The 20,704-nt window shown below is 36.8% G+C and overlaps 1 protein-coding gene across 1 annotated transcript; it reads right to left on the bottom strand.

Moving 5' to 3' along the window:
* Positions 1 to 11,495: 11,495 nt before the first annotated feature.
* LOC119980116 lies at positions 11,496 to 12,318 on the bottom strand. The gene is made up of 2 exons (XM_038822775.1): positions 12,024 to 12,318; positions 11,496 to 11,883 (listed from the first exon to the last, which is right to left on the bottom strand). The coding sequence occupies exons 1-2, from the start codon at positions 12,264 to 12,266 to the stop codon at positions 11,764 to 11,766; spliced, it is 363 nt and encodes a 120-aa protein (XP_038678703.1). The 5' UTR covers positions 12,267 to 12,318; the 3' UTR covers positions 11,496 to 11,763.
* Between the last annotated feature and the right edge of the window lie 8,386 nt (positions 12,319 to 20,704).

Raw genomic sequence — 20,704 nt, 5'->3', positions numbered from 1 at the left:
TGCCTTTACTTGCTTTAGCGGGGTCTGATTTATCAAGGGTGGGATAATACAGAGTACCTCTCTTCATGCACCGTTCGACTCGTTCACCTGCTTGTATCATATCAGCCAAGTTATTATGGCCACCTCCCGCCAAATTGGAAGTATAAGGCTCCTGGAGAGCATCAATGAAAGCGTTCAACAAATCCTTTTCTGAAAGGGGTGGAATTATCTGGGCTGCCAAATCCCTCCATCGATGGGCAAATTCCCTAAAGCTTTCCCCACTTTTCATTGTTGTGTTCTGTAGATCGTAAATGGTAGGGATCTTTTCTTCATTATGTTTATACTGCTTCATAAATATTTCAGCCAAATCCTCCCACGAAGCTACTAATGAAGGATTAAGGGTATTGAACCACCTTTGAGCTGCCCCAGTCAGACTATCTTAGAAATAATGCATCAACACTTTCTCATCGCTTGCATATGGCTGCATGCGCCGACAATACATCGTTAAATGATCAAAAGGGACTCCAGTGCCATCAAACAAACTGAATTTTGGTAGTACAAAGTCATGTGGAACATTCAAATTCTTCACCAAGCACAAATTGGCTGGGTTTAGCATCCCTACAGTATTGAAACCCTCCATGGCTCTTAATCTCTTCTCCAACTTCTTGATAGCATCCATTGAGCTACTTTCTTCATTCTGAACTCCCTCAGTTACTACCCCGCCAATAAAAGTTCTCGCGGTATCAGCACCGACTGGGAAGGGGTTCTCATGCCCATGAGGATCAACTTGATGAATGTAAGCTGGGTTCTGAGTCGTTGCCTGTTGAGAAACATATTGATGCTGGTGCAAACCAGGCAAAGATTGGTTACGGACAGGAGTGAACCCGGGTGGGTAAATTGGTACTTCTTGGTGCAAATGATTCTCAGGAACCTCTGGTATTTCAGAATTTTCAACTACTCCCTTTCCTTTCATCAGCAACGCCATATTCTTCATTAACAGGGCCATTTGCTCTTTCAGTTCAGCTATATCCTGATTCTGACTATGCTCACCCGTTTCCTGCTCCATATTCTCAATAATTCTTGATTGTAGGCGAGTCTGATAGGGGTGTCGATGGTGCTTCTTGGGCGCTATGATTATTTATGATTTTCTCTGCATTATACAAACAATGACATTAGTTCTCATTTATTTTACAAAATGTGCATGTATGTGGCTATTATTTGTGCAAATCCTAAGTATTCTTTGCAATAGGACAAGACAATTAAAAGCAGAATCTCCTTTTATTCATTTCATTCATTCAAAGCATACATGAGAACCATCAGATTCAGTCCAATTGAATAACCGGAATTTCAACCACAAAAGCACCTCCTGCTTGTACTGCATTTAATCTCTTCTGAAGCTCCTGTAAGTCACTTTTCAAATTCTTCAAAAATGCCCATATCTTTGTCAGCTCTGGCATTTCCAAAACAGGGTTGGAACTCAAATTTTGCAGACGTCGTTCATAAACCTCAGCCCAATCTGACAGGGTCATCAAGCGACTCATCATCAACCTTACTTTGAATTTGGTACTTGCCTGCTCTTGTTGGACCTCCTCCAGCATTGAATGAAAATAATCATTCTGTTCCTTTAAAGTTGTGATCCCCTCCACCTGTTGCTGGTTCACTTCAAACATTTCATTCATCTGTTCTATCAATCCATCCTTCTCAGCTTCTATTCTTCTTTGCTCTTCTCTATCTGCATGCATCTGCAATTGTAGTTGATAAGCGTCTTCTTTCCAAGATGTGAGCTCTTCATTTAGCTTCCGAATCTGCTCCTGCATTTCTTGGAGTTCCACTTGTGTCCTGCTATGCTTTGCTAAATCATTCTCTTTTCTTTTCTTCATTTTCTTCTGCAGCTTCAAGAATTTCTTTTTCAACATATCAAACTGTCATTTTTCCGCTTCTCGGGCTTCCCTCTCTCCCTGGACCTTCCTCTTCAGCTTTTTGCATTTATTCTTATATCTATTATACTTCTCTTTCCATGAATTTTGCCTTGTTTCTATCTCTTCTTCAATTAGGGTGTCCACCACTTCATTAATCTCATTGGATGGTATTTCCAGACTTAAATTTTCATTTTCACAAGATATAGTCTTCTTCCTCTTCGTACTAGTAAAGCTGCCATACTGGGTAATAGTTTTCTTCCTTCCTCGGAGCCATTGTACATATCGATCTTTCCCTTCCGAATCTACAGTAAGCCTTCCGCGCTCCATTATGTGGGTCCTTTTCCAGGCTTCTACCACTTGGTGAGATAGACATTTCCCTTTCTGGGTTCGTTCCCCAGTGAAGTCGCCAGCTGAAGCAACCGGCTTGAACAACAATGAAGTCGCCACCAATTGATTTTTAGGATGCAATTGGACATCCATTTTGGTCTACGAAAAAAGTGGGTAAGGGGGTCTATTGAGCATGGGGAAGGTGTTAGGCACCCCACAACTCCCGAAAACGGTTACCTAAAAAAAATGTTTCCCTATTTGGCTCTACTTTGATGTGAGGAATGATTGTATATCCCAAATGTATTAATGAGTTTTCCATATGCCCGGAAAATCATGTATTATCAAATGGATGGAAATGTTCCATTAATGTTAGACCAAGATTTGATTTTAAAAATCTTATTTTTATGGGTTTTGATAAGAAAGAAGGAAAAAATGTGCACGGGATCACTATGGCCATTCCCGGCTTGGCCGAAAATGTTTTACTTGGTCTCGGATGAAAAATCCATATCGGAGTGGGTTTTGATGTTTTTGATGATTTGGAAAAAAGGCTATTTAGATAGGAACATTGGAATGGGTTTCGATGGTTTTGATGATTTGGAAAAAAGGCTATTTAGATAGGAACATTGGAATGGGTTTTGATGGTTTTGGAGAAGAGATTTTTGGGAACTTGGTTGATGCACCAAAAAGGCCCACGATCGATGAAAAAAATGTTCAATTCAGGCCTTACTCACAATTATATTCTTTATGAGAAAAGAAAGAATCCATTTAAGGCCCATCGGATGGGCCAAATATCTTTAAACCCCCTTTGGGTCCTTAAATAAATTCTCCTGATCCCTAAAAACATATTTGCTTTCCGGGTCCACGAAATCCAAATGTTTTGGATGAATGCCAATGGAACCCCAATATCTTGAAGGCTCCTTGGTATTCAAAGAAAACATAATGGTTCCGTAAATTAATCTTGGTGTGTTTATTAAAGTGAGACGGCTTAGATTAATTCTAATGACTAACGCGTTGCATTTATTTTCATGGCATTCAAACAATCCTAGCATACGTCTAAGCATCATGGCATAGTGTGAAAAATCAAAGTCCTAAGCATGCATTCTAATGCAATCATCATTCACAAAATCAATTCCTAATTTCTATATGCTTCTAACATCCTAGAATATCATGCATGCCTTTTCTATTTTACATCCACTATTTTTGCTACACTATTACAAGACTTACATTTTATAAGAATACATGACAAATAATAAAATTAAAAAATGAAATTTATACAAATGTACAAAAACCCAATATTGCCCGCGAGGCCCATTGCTCCAATCCAACCCAAATCCTCTAAGTATTCCCCTCGGCCCAAGTGGGATCAAGCCCGGTCCAAGCCCCAACATCAAACACAAAGAATGGGGTCAAATGGGTACTCAAATATAATATCAAATTCAAATTAAATTAAGTACAAATACCCATATCTTATAAACATATGAAATGGTATGTATACATACCCAAATGCATATACATATACATATACATATACATATACATATATAAATCTGTACATATACACCAATGTATATACACGTACATAATAAACCTGTATCTATATACAAACTCATATATTCACACATATTGAGCATATATGCATACACGCACACATCACATATATATATACATACACACTGTACACTAACACATAGATATATACCACAGTATACACATATACACATACTGTACGCATATACACACACACACAATATATATATATACACACACTGTACACATATACACACGCCCACTGCATATATATATACACACACTGCACACCTGTATATACATACGCTATACATATATATACACATCCATGTAAACACATATATATGCAGAGATCAATATATGCTTACACGGAATACAGGAGGCAAAATCCAAACATAGAGTCTCAAAATGGGAACCGAGGCATGGATCTAAGAATATGGGTCCAGAAGATGGATCAAAGAACAAATCGGAAAAAGAACAGAATCACAACAGCATGGAGCATCGAGTACGAATGTGAATCCAGAGAAATAAGAAACAGGGCATCAAAAACACATACATAAGATAGCACCAAATCTAAATAACAACAAATGCATCTTTTAGAAGATTAAAACCAGAGACAAAACTAGAACCCGCATCCTACTGCTCTGAAATTGAACCATAAGTTCACAACAAAAGTGGAATCAAGAAAATGGTAGAGAAGTAAATCAAAGCATATGGCTACCTTTTCTGATTTTGCTCCTCTCTTCTCGATCCGACGGCGGGTCTTCTCTCTTTTCCTCCCACCGTTTTCTCTCCACTTCCTTCCTCTGTCCTCCTTTTCTTTTCTCCTTTCTTCTTCTCCTCCTTTCTTTTCTCCTTTTTTCTTCTCCTTTTTCTTCTCTTTTTTTTTCTCACGCTACCTTTCCTACTCTCTTTTTTTTTTCTCCCTTTTCTTTTCACGCTACCTTTCTTTCTCCCCCTTTTTTCCTTTTCTCTTTCTGCGGCTCCCACCCCCTTTTAACTTATCTTTATTTCGAAAAAACCCCAAAATGCCCCCAAAAATCCTATTTACCTCTCCTTCTCTAAAACCCTCAAGACTTACATTTTTGTCCTTTCCTTATTTTTGTCAAACCCTAATAAAGGAACCACCTTTCTATCTTAAGGATTTTCTTTTGTTTATTATTTATTTAAATGTCCTATTTTTTAGATATTTTCTAGGGTTTAGTTATATTGGGCTTGGGTTGGAATTTTTATGGGCTTATGGTCCAAGAAATAGGCTTTAGGATTTTTTGCATGCTTATGGGTCCAAGAAAACAGGCTTTGAATTTTTTGTGAGATTACGGGCTCCCGAACGGACTTTTGATTTATTATTATTATTATTGTAATTTTAAATTTTTTTTTAAGTTTTAATTTTTAATTTTTTAATTAATTTTTTTTCTTTTTGGGGCCGGACGAAAACCGGGTACTACAATTACCGTTAGGCAATTTAATGCGTGCCTCATCCTTTCCCACGATGTCAAGAGTCTCATCATTTGCAATATAAACCTTGCCATAATTGTCAGATTTGTAATTCTCCATGATACTCAGACTACCACTAGAGTAAAAAACACTCCAAATTCTACTACCCAAGATTCTAGTGGACTATGTGCACTCAAGATCAATGCATCTCTATTGACCTCTACAGCTACGTTGGCTTGATTAATATCATCTTTCAAAGCCCAACAATCCTTTTTCAAGTGTCTTGGTTTCCCACAGTGCCAACAACCTTTCGACCATTTTCTAAACTTAGACTTGCCTCATCCCTTCCTAGATTGAGACCTTCTGCGGTTGTTAAAATTTTTGTTGGAAGATCTTCCTCTGTTTTCAGTGCTGAGAGTCAAACCACTAGCTGACTCTCTAGCACTATTCCTTCTCGATTCTTCACTAAGAAGTGTAGAACGCAATTCCTTATAGTCTAGACTCCGTTTCCCATTGAAATTGTACACATAATTCACTATATATCCCAATCATCATGCATCGAAGTCAGCAAGATCAAACACCTCAAATGCTCTTCAAATATAATTAACATAGATTGAAGTTTATCTAGAATTTCATTCACCAACACCACGTATTGATTAGCAGAATTTTCCCTTGACATGTTCAATGTGAACAGCTCCCTCAATAATTGAATATGTTTTTTCATACATCTCTGATAGGGTATTTATCAGCCCGGTAGTAGTAGTTTCATTGACAACATGTGCACTAACACTCTTCATAATTGTTAACCCGACCACCCCTAAAGTCTTCTTATCAAGCTTGTCCCAATCTGCTTGACTCATACCAGTTGGAACAATACTCTCTAGTGGGTAATTTCAAATCCCTCGTATTCAAGTAATCTGTGATTTGCATTCTCCAATAGTGAAAATCAATTCCATCGAACTTATCGACACCCTTAGCATTATCTCAACCCATTACTCCCACTCAAACGAAGATCACAACAACTCAAAAACATTGAACAAAACAACCCTAAGCTCTGATCCCACTTGTTGGGAGTTTTAACCCTTTCCCATATTAAATTCAGCAGGTAATAGAGAGTAGAACTAACTTCAATGCCATATAATCCTCAGAAACTCAAATCACAATAACGTAATCAAGAAAGAACAATTAGATCTAATAGGCTACGTCCCCTTTGTTGCTAGGCTTCACTAGATCATGAATCAAGAGTATAATCACCAAGAACTCTCTCTCACGAGGTCTGACCACACTCTCTCTAACCCTTTTTGGAGGAATAAAACAATTAGAATTAGTTACAAACCCTAAAAGAAACATCCATTTATATGTTTCTAAATAGAACTTTAGGCTTACTCGAGAAAGGTTGTCCAGAAAGGGGATCCAATAAGGGCAATCTGCCTCAGGCTGCACATTCTCCACCAGTGCTGTCTGGACACCAAAACATCCGTCCAGACGGTAGGTCAAAAAACAAAAATTTCAAGAATGCAGAATTAAGCTCCACGCTCAACAAATGCCTAGTCCGAGATTGGAGGTTGGGCCCCATCACAAAACTATATTGTCTACTCTAGAATTCCGGTTCACTATGGATACATCGGATTACCCTCACAGCTTTGTCCTTATTATGGGGCCTAGTTGATTGTTAAGTATGGGTTTGTCCTTATAAAGAGGGATATCACACATCCTCTTATCGATGTGGGATTTTAACAATCTCCAACGTCTTTCAAATCCTCAATTTTCAAATTTAGGTCCATCTTTGTCAATTGAAGAAAAGAAGCCATCAAGAATCAAACCTATATATCAAAACAACTATAGTGAAACGAATACAAAAAAACCCATAATTTCCAAAAAGATATTGGCACTCGTCTGAAAAGCATAGGTCCTTTAGGGCTATTTTTCAATGTGTATGTACAGAGAAGTGGAAAATCGCTTTGTAGTACCATGAAATATGAATCTCGTTGTCCTGGTAGGAATCCTTATTAGGAGACCTCACTTTGTATAATAGGTTTTGATTTTTGAAAGATTTTGGGCTAAATATACTTTCTCATTACTCGATCATACACATAATTTTATTTTTGTTCTTAAACTATTTTTGCTCTAAAGAAAAAGTATCACGTTCGTCCCTTAAATAATTTTTTTACATGTCACAAAAATCATATGTGACATTCCACTTGGTAGATGGGAAATAATAATTAAATTTTATAATAACAAACTCGTACATAACATAGTCGAATGGTTGTAATTAAGTGGAAAATGGAGGCCAAATGATCTTCCGATAAGGTCAAAAAGAAAAGAAAAGTCAAAAATTACAAAGCCCAGATCACCCTTCCATTTCCTTCTTCCTCCTCCTCTCGCAACTCGCAAGCACATCAGTAGCTTCACCCACTTTTTAAAAATGCACATTATTTTCCATGCATGTCAGCTCAAGTCAAAAATCATGAGTCAAATGTCACGTAGGCATTGACTGAAACAAATTGAAAAATGAATTATGAAATTGAAACTTTTTTTAATATTCTGGGTCGACAAGCCCATGGGCTTCTAAGAAACCTCAAAAAGGACCATATTTTCAGGCCCATAAACTCATTAAAATCTCCAAATATTTGAATTGGATCAACAAATCAGTCCATCACAATAAATTGGTCTAGATAAAAAAAAAATCAATTATTAAGCGAAAAAGCAAAAAACAAAGAGGATGTTTGGTTTGAACATTTTCAATTTTTTTTGAAAATTTAGAAATGGTGTTTTAGTTAACCATTTTCAATTTCATTTTCTAGAAAATGAAAGCCCATTTTCTAAAAATTTAGAAAATGTCTAAAACAAGTTTTCACATGAAAATGTGAAAACGCGGAGATTTCATGTGAAAACGCGAAGACATATTGCTCTATCATAAAGTTTCGAAAGTGGAGACTTCCGAAAGTGAATAGAGTTCGAGCACCCACAATAGACATAGAGATACTTAAACGCGACTGTTAATTTACAGTCGCAACGGCATTTCTTGGTTAAGAAAGTCTATCCAATAGACATTTATAGTTCATATGAATGGCAATTGATTATGTTTCAATTCAATTAATATATAATATTGTTTTTAGTTGATTGGGTTGTGGAGTAAATCTTTAGTTAAATGAAAGGACAAATTGTTAATAAAATAAGATAAAATTACATTGCAATGAACTAAAAGCTGAAAATACGTATTTATCAATCCTAAAAAATAGAAGACAAACTTGTTTGACATTCGATTAGGTTGTAAAGCAGACATCGTTACAATCTAAATAATGCCAAAATGACAACCAAAACCCTAATAATTTAACGACTAAATATCATGAGTGCTTCGAATATAATGACTTTAATTAGTTAATTTGACCACCGCTTCCTCCTCTTATTGGTGGCCTTGTAGGTCCATCAGCAAGAGTTTGTGTCACAGAAAGATCATCCTGCATGTATGTGTATATAAGTGTGTGTGTGTATATATATATATCAATTCAGTACTCAAAAAAGTATTGAGAGAGAGAGAGAGAGGCATACGGTAGTAGAATTGGGTGGATCTGCTTCAGCTTGTCCTCTTGTTGTTTCAGAAGGATCTTGATTTTGGCTTTCTTCATTAGTAGTCGTGGACTTTTCAATCCCCAAACACTTGAGAATGGCCTTTAGAGGAGGTTGTTGAAGAAAGAAGCCACAAAACATGTTGACACTACTTTCATTTCTCGTAACCTCCTCTGTTTCTACTGATGATTTCTCCATTTTAATTTGTGTCCTCTTCTTCTTTCAAATTCTGCTACATTAGTAAGAATATTGCTACATATCCTTTTTTTAAGTTTGAACAGGTAATGGGTCACTGTCTAGCTTAATTTTATAAGCACATTTGTAGGTGCATCTGTTGGTCATTAATTATTTGTCAATTCAATATTGCAGCCTCAGGTTTTGACCAACAGAGAAAAAATTTAATTATCATTTAATCACAGCACAGTTATGGATCGTGGTCCAGTATTGTACTAGAGTCCAATGTTTTCTATAAATTATTATTTAATTAAATAGGGATGGCTTTGTAGCATCTGGTCATGGTCCCTGGTCCCTACTTATGGAAGGATGCCAGGCTTTGCCCTGCTCAACTTCTACTAGCCACATTCTTGCCGGGTTTGAGCGGGGTTTGAGTTTGGGTTGAGCGGGGTCTAAAAATGTTGTGTTCGAACTTGGCTTGGTTAAAACTCATTTATATCAAAATTTTTAAAGTGAAATAATTTATTAAATTTTTTAAATAATATTTATTATTACAAATAACTACTATCCATGATAATTCGTAGTCCTATAAAATATAGAATCACTTTGCATTAATATATTTAATTGTATACATATATTTAAGGGGTTTTTCATGCGGTGATCTGGAGTTTATCAACTAGTTGTCCGATGGCTACTTGGATGGGTTCCACCTTAACAAAATAATATACATATATACATATATTTATATTTATAAAACTATTTTTTTACATAAGTAGGCCCTCAATATAGATAGCTTTCTCAAACTTGAGTCCACTGAATTTATTGATACACTATTCAGGTATAATATATTAAATTGTTTTGAACTATTAGGAGGATTCTTGCTAACCAGATCCCAAATCTTACTATGAAAATAATAATTTATTGTGAAATTAATATCTCCGTTACCTCACATCCTTCCTTCCATGAGTAGGTATACTACAGGTCATCCCTATTTAAGTAAATAATTGAAGAACTCAGACCCCTGAAGTTACTGTTATGCCCTTAATTTTTATTTTTTTTTTAAAAAAAGAGTTATGCTCTTCAAATTTAGTAGCATGATATTTGTGCTATATAAATCAATAAGGTTGTGCTCCATGTTACACCCGAGCCACTAGTTGAAATGGTGAAAATGATATATAGCACTTTGGTGATCAAGGTTCGAATCCTCCCATCCCCGTTCAAAAAAGAGAGAGGCTATACTCCATATTCAATGTCGACCGTGTAAAGGTACGATTCCAATTCGTTTATATATAAACAAAGTTGATTTAGTATTTAATTTAGGCCTTCATTCAAGCTCGTCTATATATCATCTTTCTAAAAGCATAAACAACCTCTATTATTTTAAAAAATTTAGTTGAGTCCAGGGACGTAGTCAAGATTTGGGTTTAGGGGGTGTTGCGGGGGTTCTGGGCAGTGGCCCCAAAATTTTTGTTTAACTATTTATAAATCATTTGTTTATATTAGTCGAGTAAATATAACTTGATATTCAAAACTATATACATTTTAATTGAATTACATACATTATTTTATATTACTAATTAAGAGCATAAGCAAAAAAAAAAAAACTTATTTTACAATCACTCTTAATGATTGTGGTGTATCTCACCCAAGATACAATAATTAATTCATTCAGTCATTAATTAAGGAATAGATATAATAAACAAATAATTATCAAAAATTTAGCAAAACTGCTAAATTTACGTGAAATATTTTGTCCATAAACCTTCATAATCTAGGTGGCATGGTGAGTCACCAGCCAACCTAGATATGAACTTAAAAAAAAAATAGAAAATCTTTCTCTCACTTCTATTTTGATAAGGCACAAATACCCTTCTTTCTATCTCATCTCCTCATTCTCACTCCACTCTCTCCATCCTCTCCACATTTCCCCTTCTCATCTCTTTCTCTCTTTATCATCTCCCCTACTCAGCTCTCTCTATCTCTATCTTCTCTCCTCCTTTTCTGAATTAGGTACTTGATTTAGGGCGTCTATGTTTATGCTCTCTTTCTTTGGATTCGCTACATCTTTGTTTCTCATCCTTTTCTGCTCTAATAAAGAAAATTCAATTTTCCTGACGATTTGTTTACTTTAGAAAAACAAATGTTTTACAAGGGAAAACGTTGCCACTAAATTTGAAGGGCATCACAGTCATTTCAAGGTCTGAGGTCATTAGTTACTTAATTAAAGAGGGAAGACCTGTATGTAGCACAAGTTACAACTACTCATGGAGGGATGTCAGGTGATTATGAAATTCATGGCCATTTTGTGCTTGTCTTTGAATGCATCTAATATCTCATAATAATTTATTATTTTCACACTAAGATTTCGGATCTGCATGTCGTGTAGAATAAATCAGTAAATTGGACTTCAAATCTCAGTCAATATTTCTTTATGTTCAACATACTATAAAACTATATATATTGGCCACAATTACGCAAATTCAATTTTGTATATTTCATTTTAAAATTCAGTCAATTAAATGCTTCAATTTTTTAATAATAAAAATAACAGAAGAGCAAAAATAGGAGATTTGAGACGTTTTTCATACATAGATCATAGATGGAAACAAATTATTTCAACTTAGCATGACATGACATTGACTAGATTGAGTAGACTTGTAATCCACCATAGTCCATAGACTTCTACTTAATTGATAATACATACATGAGATTGTTTGAACCCACAATAAACCCCAAGCTCCTATTACAGCAACATGAGAAATAGATCGATATACATAGATTTGGAGTACTGTATGCATAGATAGCAGGTTGACTCAAAAACAGTTGTGAACTAGTTATTAGGGTTTAGGGTTTGAGGGGTATTGTTAATTTGACCACCACTTCCTCCGCTTATTGATCGCCTTGGAGGTCTGCTTACCAGAATTGTTATTGCTGGAGGATCAGCAGCTTCCTGCAAAATATATATTTAACGAGAATTAATTACACTTTTAATTTGTTTTTCCAGTGAATTGGCATGTATAAATGAACCCATGAAACTCCTAACTAACAATAATAACAGCAACAGAGAGAGGGAGAGAGAGAGAGACTTACTGCTGTTGAAGGAGGATCTAGTGTTGTTGGGGAAGTAGAATCTTCATTGACCTTGTTACCATCATCATCATCTGGGTTTTGTTGGGAAATTTCATGACCTAAACACTTGAGAATGGCCTTTAAAGGTTGATGAAGGAAGCAAGGACAATGAAACATGTAAACGCTACTACTACTACTACTTGTTCTTGTCGTTGTTGCTGTTGCTGTTGCTGTTGCTGTTGTTGACGATTTCTTCTCCTCCATCTTTGAATTATCTTCTCCCTCTTCTCCTTCTTTCTTGTGTTGTCAGAGCAACTAATTGAATGTCTCTCATAAATGCTTATTTGGTAGTTGGAACTCCATATATGTAATCTTCAACGTTGGTTCTTAATAGGTGAAAGTACGATACTGTCCTTCCATTTGAATTCCAATAAATTCTCATATGCTCAAATAAAAAATGATTTCTTGACGACGATTTATTTACATAAGAAAAAATTTATTTAAATGAGAAACGAAAATCTTGTTGATCCATCATGGATTTCCCAAGTTATACTGCATTGTGTTTGTAGTAAAAGTAACTCCAGTCATCTGCTGACACGTGGCAGTGTGGGCCCACCAATGGCTAAGAACATCCAATCATCTGCAGACATGTGGCGGAGGCAACTCAGGTAAGGAAATTTTAAACTAATGTTTGTTCATTTTGCAGATAATATGATGTTATTTGAGCTAAATCTAGGAGGTGGTTGCTGACTGTCTAAAGAGTTATGTTCGAAAGGCTACAATGACAAGATTTATTGTTGGAATTGTTTAATTATATTTTAAAACAACTTGTTAGATGAAAATCGAGATTTCAGCAGAATATGTGCAGAGAATGCTCAGGAAATTTCAGAGTTTGTAGCTTACACATTCTTAAAATATCTCAGACACATTTCCAACACTTCCACGTTCGTCATGCACTTAAGCAAGAAGAGACCTTCCTACATTTAAGCAAATAGGAGCAATAACAAAATGACAACTACCAACGTATTTTCCTCAATAGCCATCATGAGGTCTATTTTTCAGGAGAATGAAGCGAGTCGCATGTTCCTAGTGCTCCTATATCCACCTAGAAGAAGGGACACGACATGGAACTTTCACCATGATTCTCATTACTCTGAAGATGTTGCTGTTATGAAGAATTTTGAGCCAACAACTTAATGAACAAGCAAAAAGACAGTTTCCCACGATCCACCACGATATAACATGTTAAAATCATGCGAAGAAAACAGGAGATTATGGTCACCACTGAAAAAGAAGAAGAGGAGAAACTCACAATCACCTCGCATCAAACACAAACCTCGCATCAACAAATTTTACTAGCATGACTATGTTCAATTATTTTTAGCTTATTTATTAACTTTTAAGCTCTGTGACTGTGGCGTCTGCGGCTATGTTTAGTTTTAACTTATAAAACACGTCTTTCAATGCATTCTAGGACGTATTCCCGATTAAAGATCTCAATGCATTCCAAGGATATGTTGTTTCTTTTCGTTTCATTAATAGAAGTGCTTTCATTCCGCTATTAGTATTCTATCTCTAACTTTTCTCATTTGGCACATGTTAAATTTTAAGTATTTTTTTCCGGAAGGCAACCTTGAACCAGCAGTTTTGTGTTCTTAGACCACACAGCTCGTTTGGTGACATGCCAGATTTGGTGCAATCTCATATCAAAATCCTTGAACTGACAGCAAGTCTTGACATACCTGAACACACACATCATCAACAACTCAAACACTTCTATCCCAATGGATAGAATATGGAGATACCCAATCCAACGCAAAAGAGACCAAGCACATAGAAATATTCTTAAATAGCCAATTTTATGCAAGCAGCCACCACATACCAATATAAATACTAACTCAGCCAGCAGGAGCTATACCTGTTACATTTATTACACACCATTTTGGCTGGTCACTCGTGCCTTTCTGTCTATGTTATTGTGACCAATAGAAGTTATTACGTCTAAATTTGAAGGGCGTCTTAGTAAATTCGCAGGTCAAGGGCATTAATAGTGATAATATTAAGAAGTTGCGGTGACTGATAAGCTTACCAACTACGGCTGAGATAGATGTCAGGCTACAGGTATATATGTATGCTAATCACATGGTCATTTTCTGCTTGTCTTTTGATACCTAATCTCATCTCATAATAAAATTAGTCTTGAAATAAATATCATGTACCAAGAATACTATCCTACTAAGCAAATATTTTTATATTGAATTCAAAAAGAAAAGATGATATTCAATTCTCTTAAGGGCAGACTTTTCATCTTCAAATTTGATCCAAATTTAATCCAAAAAAAAAAGAAAAAAAGAACCGGTCTAGTTTGGTAAAAATGGGCCACGGCCCAACCATACAAAAATTGGGTAGTCAACCCATTCATTTTGGGTTGAGCTTGTTTATCAGACACAACCTTTCATTTTCAAAATAACAATTGTAAATGTTTTATCAAATTTATGGATATAATTTTTATTTGTATCTTAATGTCAACAAGAGATATATATAGAACTAAAAAGAATTTACAGGGACGATGCCCCGAACCTCCACAATAAATCCCCTTCCCTCCTTATATTCGATGTTGATTCCACCCCTGTTCTACAGAATGTGCGTGCGTATGTATAAAATTGATGAATTTCTATGGGTTGAGAATGTGTGGTTTGAGGTAACTTGTCTCTGTTTGGGCTAATATTGATCATACCTGTCGAGACTTGTTGCCGAGGACAAATCAACTCCCCGTCCCTTGATGCTGATTTTGTGCCTTCTAAGTTGCGTCAGTCCAGCAGTCAGAGTCACTGAAAACCTTTTTTCTTGGCCCTAATAACCCTAATCAACTTAGGCATCTAACCAACCCTTCTGTACTACTGTCAATCACAGCTAATAGTAATTTTACATATTTTTTTTTTAAAAAAATTTCCCAAGAACTCGCCTCCTCTCAAACGAGTATTTAACCCCCAAATCCAATTATGACCAACTCCTCCTTATCTCTCCTATTCCTACCCCACCGAACCCCCTTAAAGGCTTAAACCCTCCAGCCGAGCACGAGATCCCAAATCAAATATTTACCTTATTATAGTCTTCTTTACTACATTAGTTGCAAACCTTAATAAAATAAACAAAAATTGTAGTTGTGGACTTGTGAGTTTATAGAGAGACGAAAACACAATTAAAATGGTTAGATATGTAAGCACGTGTAATGATGTCCAAATGCACGTGCACATGCCATTTTCCCAATTTGCAAATGGCACACGCAGTTACCTTTTTTGTAGGGACCCTCCACCAATTGTTTGGGAAAAAGATTGACTGGAATTATTCCACTAAATCTGCAACATTGAATGGTGAGGTGTGGTGTTGTAAAATCCAATGCAATCATGCATTGAATGGTGGTGATTTGGTGGAATTAGCTGGACTAATTCCAGCCCCCTATCCCAATTGTTTAAAGATTGATATATTTTTGGTTTTCTTGTGACGCCTCTCTATTGCTCCAATTACCAATCATTTTTTTTTTGGTTAAGACTAAAAAAGAGAAATGATATCCAAATATTAAGTGCTCTTAGATCATTGGATAAATGAGATAAATGTATTTTAGAGTTTGAAAAAGATATATATTTGAAGTTTAAAAATTTAAGTGAGACAAAATTTATCACACACGATATATTGTGGTGAGTTCTTAACTATTGTTATTAGGGCACTCTTATAAAGACATCATCTTCATCATCATCATCAAAACTTCTATCTCAAAAGTTGGGGCCGGCTACGTGAGTTTATGAGAACATCAATGGTAATCTACTTCATGTATTCATTTTCTCCATTTATTTATTCCATGTATCATACATTCATCAATTGCTATTAACTTCATATCATTTCTTATTATTTTCAGTCATGCCTTTTTAGGTCTTCCCTGTCGCCTCCTACTCTCTCTTATACAAATTCTCTCGTTCCTCCTTACCGCCACACAACCATCTCTACGTTGAACATGTCCATGTTAATTATGTTCTAATTTTTTAAATTAAAATGTTAATTTGTGGTCCATTATCCATTTAATTCTCCACATCAATTATTCGTTTTCTAAGAGATTGTATAGTGGGGCATGTGAAAAAAGGTAACTGCCCATCAGTTATACCCAAGGTTGTCAAAATCGGGATCTTACATAAGATCGGTGGAAGGCATGCAAAATCGAATCGTGAAATCGTAAGATTTTATAAAATTAAAAAAATAAATGTAAAATAATAGAATTTCTTATTTCTAAATAAATAATTAACATGATATAATATACTATAGTTTATAGATAATAAAAAATTCAAAAATGTGATTATTATTTATTTATAGACATGTTAATATTTCATAAAATTGTAATTTTTTAAGATCTCCAGAGAACTATGAAAAGCAAGCACAACAATTGTGCAAGATTATATCATGTTAATAGATTAGAACCAATTTTTCAACAAAAACTAGGATTATAAACATAAGCACATTATTAGTAGACCACAACCCATAAGCCCAGGACTCCATAAGTCTATTAAGATTAAGATCGATAAAATTGGTAAGATAGTAAAATCGGTAATATCGGGTAAGATCGTAAGGTAAGATCGATAGATTTTATCAATTTTAGGATTTTATATCGATTTGAATCATTTTGGTTACCTAAGATCGTAAAATTGTACGATCTTGCGATCAAAATCGGGATTTTGACAACCATGGTTATACCTTTTCTTCTTTTGATGGGAAAGAGTTTTAAGGATGTATATATACGAAAACAAGGTTTTCTCTGGTCTAACAAGAGTTTGTGATTTCTCCATCAACTACATGGATTAAGGTCTTGGATAGACTAGACAAAGACAAAGACTCTCAATTCTTCTTTCAACAATTTGGTATTGTGTTCTTCTCATACTTGGAATCTGATTGATGTGGTTGGAGGTATGTATTCTTGGGCTTTGGCTTTATGTTCATTGAAATTCATAATGATATTGCTTCTAGTCCATACTGTAGGAGCAGATTTCTACAATCATTGAAAGGTCAACTTTTCTTCCTGTGGGGTCTGTTTGCAGCTTTGGATCCTGCAAGTTTCACAACAAGGCAAACCGTGAAAGCTCCTTAACCGGCTGGGGGGTGCCAGTCGTGGAGGCTCCGACGATCAAGTTAGTACTTGTCGGAGATGGAAGACCAGCTATAGTCTTAGGTGTTTTGTCTGAATGAGTATTCTGTAGAGTTGGTAGGAAGTGTTTTTTGTTTTGTCTAGTTTGTTCAGAAAATGCTCGATCCCCCGCATATGAAAATAGGGGGGTATTTATAGAGAACAAGGATCGACCTCGGGAATTGTGTGTACATTCCAGTTATACCATTGGACCAACTTGTATGAAAGAGATGTATAAAAAGTCTACTATCCCGGTTGTGTCAGGGTAAGCGATAAAGTAACAATGTGTCATGATTAAGACAAGTGTCGATGAAAGTATGGAAGAATTGTAGGCGGTATTTAATGAATAGATACGTATATGAAAGAAAGTCATACCTAAGGATGTGAGCCAGTCACACCTATAAATATCGGCTGTAGATTAGACTAATAAGGACTGCTTTATGAGTGAGGTAGTCCGAGTAATGGCGCTCATATGTGTTGTCGCCATTAATATGTTCTGGCGACTGTACCCGGTCGCCAATACCTGCGGAAGTCTTGGCACCTAGTTCCATCATGCCAAGGAAGGATCATAATAAAGTGACCAGTCTATAAAGCCATAAAGATCCTGTAGATAAGTGTAAGAGAATATGACAGTTTTGGTGTCAGAATACTGTTTATATTACTTAGCAATGATGTAAAGATTGTATATGGACCCAAAGATAGACTTTTAGGTTTGGGCCTAACTGTGATAATTAACCTGTGGACCTAGACAGTCCAGCTTGTCTTGTCGTTATGTGACCAAGTGGGGCCATACCATTTTTGGCACCTACAATTGTCCCTCACTCTCTAAGCATGAAAACAGATTCATCTTGGGGAGTATGCATAATGAATTTCCTGCAACGATCAAGAAACAAAGGAATGAGTATAACTGAAGATGAAATGTATAGCAGAGGCGATCCAAGATGCTGGGTCTCTGAGAAGATCCTGATGGAGCATGTAGTGAAGAGGCGTGTGTAACCTAGTACAATGTTATTCACTGATGTTGGTGAGATAAAACTTCTTTGTTCGAAGCTGTATGGGGGACACCCTCGTTTGTTTGAGGGTGACAATGTATACAACCTCGTTTGTTTGAGGTTGCACATAGCCAGCGTGGGCATTAGCGTAGAAGCTATTTTGGAGTCATAGATGTGGCCTGTATTGGCGCTAGCATAATGACTGAAGTGAAGCTATTGACGTGGCCTGAATTGGCGCTAGCATGTTAGCCATTCAATGTAACCGATTTGTATTCAGAGGCGATTGCTAACACCTGTGAAAAGAACACTTGATGGCGACTTCGTGAGTACCAGCTTTACTCAATGTAGCACGAGAGTCTATGTAAACGGAAAGTGAAAGAACAGCAACTATTATTCTGAAACTGTCATTTGCAATAAATCCAAAGAATATCAGTTATATGAACAGTAGTTATAGTGATAGTAATACTGTATGAATGCCACTATGCTAAGATCAAAATGTTACATATAAAGGTCGTAACACGTGTCAATCGTAACACGACCAGCATTTAATGCACCTGACGTGCATAGTGAAATTTTGAATTGCTACCGCTATCGTTCCTTGGGGAGCACGTTTCAAAACCGTGCACCATGATGAACACAAGGGTATTACGGATAATCGTACAATACTAAAACTCAAAGATCGTGCTCTTAGTTTTTCAGAAAAACTTTCAACCGAAATTCTCAGAAATTCCTCGGATTTGTTGAAGACGGAAGAGAGGAAGGTATCGATTGACGCTCGTACCGTACCAATTGAAGGTAAATCTCACTTTCTCTTGCCCTGAGTTTGTATTTAATAGAATGATGCGACCTCATGATCAAGAATCGGAGAATGAAAGAGTATCCGGCAGCGGTAGAACTCTCGCCGACCAGAACAGAGATGAACAAGAACCCAGTGTAAACTATTCATGGTCTGGGTGGGGAGTCAGGAACCTGGTGACGATAGAGGCGGAACCAGTGAACCAGTTAATGAAGGAAAAAGATCAGAGAGAAATGGTCATATTGAAGGGCCGTTGATACCGAAAGAGTTAAACCCTAAATCGACCTTGGCAGCAAGTGATATGGACTTCTACCGAAAGAAATATAGAATCCATTCATCCATTGAGATAAGACCTGGAGCCGACACAGAGGGAGTCGACTTTCAAGTCCCTCGATGGACACCGTTCTATCTATTGTCTTTCAGCATCGGATTCAGATTCCCCATACCAAGGTTGCTTACCGATGCTTGTAGGGTTTGGCAAATATGCCCAAGTCAATGGATGCCTAACAGCCTCAGAATTTTGTTGAGCATTCAGTGCTTGGCTGAACTAGAAAACCTCGAATTCGGGATCAATGAATTGGCGGTGGTTTATTACGCCAAAGAAAGTGGTCCAGGAAGGTATTGCCTGGTTCGTCAGAGAAACAGGGAGGAGCTAATTCTCGACACCGTCTCCAACGACCACATTGGTGACTGGAAAGATAGATATATCTTTGCTAGGGGCGCCCTGGTATATGGGCTTCATGGGGATCTACCTTTAAACTGGGTTAAAAGAAATAGTAAGTTCCATTCCTTCTTTATCTGTTTATGACTGTTACTGAATCTTATGCACCGTTTCTTTGCAGCATCAAAGAATTTGCTAAGCAAGTGGAAAAGCAGCCCCGAAGTGCTTCAAAGAGTAGAAGAGTTTTACAATCTTGGGGCACATAAAAGATCCAGAAAAAACATTCTAACAGCAGGCAAATTGGAGAAAACATTTCTTTGGAGATATATAAGTAAGTGCATTTTAACTGCCCAAATGAATAAACAAACATGCTCAAAGTATTCATCTTACTTTATCATATGTGCAGGTGATGAAATGTTTGAGAAGGTGTTTACTGATATAACCAATGCAGACGACCTGTATGAGGCTCTGATGCAGGATGCTGAAAGAAATCAGCAAGGCCAGGAAACAGTGGGTGGAGGTTTTGAGGCAGCTATGCGTGCTGCAGAAGCGTCCAGGGCCAAGAAAGTTGGAGAGAAACGAAAATCAACTGAGGAAGTACCTGAAAGAAGGATGAAACAAAGAGAAGATCCCACTGGTAAAGGAAAATCGAAAAGCACTGGGACCAGCGGGAAGAAAGCAACTGAAAAGGTGACTGCTAACGTAGGTGAAGGGACAGAAATGCCCAGAAAACTCCTTCACGACGCCATTGCCTCGGGACCCAGAGGTAGGGGTGGTGGTCTCATCAGTACCACTGTGGGTGCGTCGGCTGCCATTGTTCTGGATGATGATTCAGACAACGATGAAGGGGACAGAATGCCTTTAACTAGGAGGTTACCAAGCATTAGGACAGCCAGGGTAGAGACTGCTGAACCAGTGGAGACATGGGTTACCGAAGATCGTGGAGAGTTTGACCCAACAACTGACAACTATGTTGATGCGAACGTGGTATCAGAAGTTTCCAGGAGTGAAGCTATGACAAGTGGATCTAGGATTGAGTTGGCTACAGCGGGCAACCAAGAAGTGGAAGACACTACCCAAGGA

This window comes from Tripterygium wilfordii, chromosome 15, assembly GCF_013401445.1.
Source record: "Tripterygium wilfordii isolate XIE 37 chromosome 15, ASM1340144v1, whole genome shotgun sequence".
NCBI classification, from domain to species: Eukaryota; Viridiplantae; Streptophyta; class Magnoliopsida; order Celastrales; family Celastraceae; genus Tripterygium; species Tripterygium wilfordii.
This window is presented reverse-complemented; position numbering and strand designations above follow the sequence as displayed.

What these genes read in the sequence shown, in the direction of transcription:
- LOC119980116 (XM_038822775.1), bottom strand. Translation starts at nt 12,266, where the DNA reads ATGGAGGAGAAGAAATCGTCAACAACAGCAACAGCAACAGCAACAGCA. An exon ending in TAGATCCTCCTTCAACAGCA is followed by an intron (nt 11,884 to 12,023) that starts GTAAGTCTCTCT and finishes TATATTTTGCAG; the next exon opens with GAAGCTGCTGATCCTCCAGC.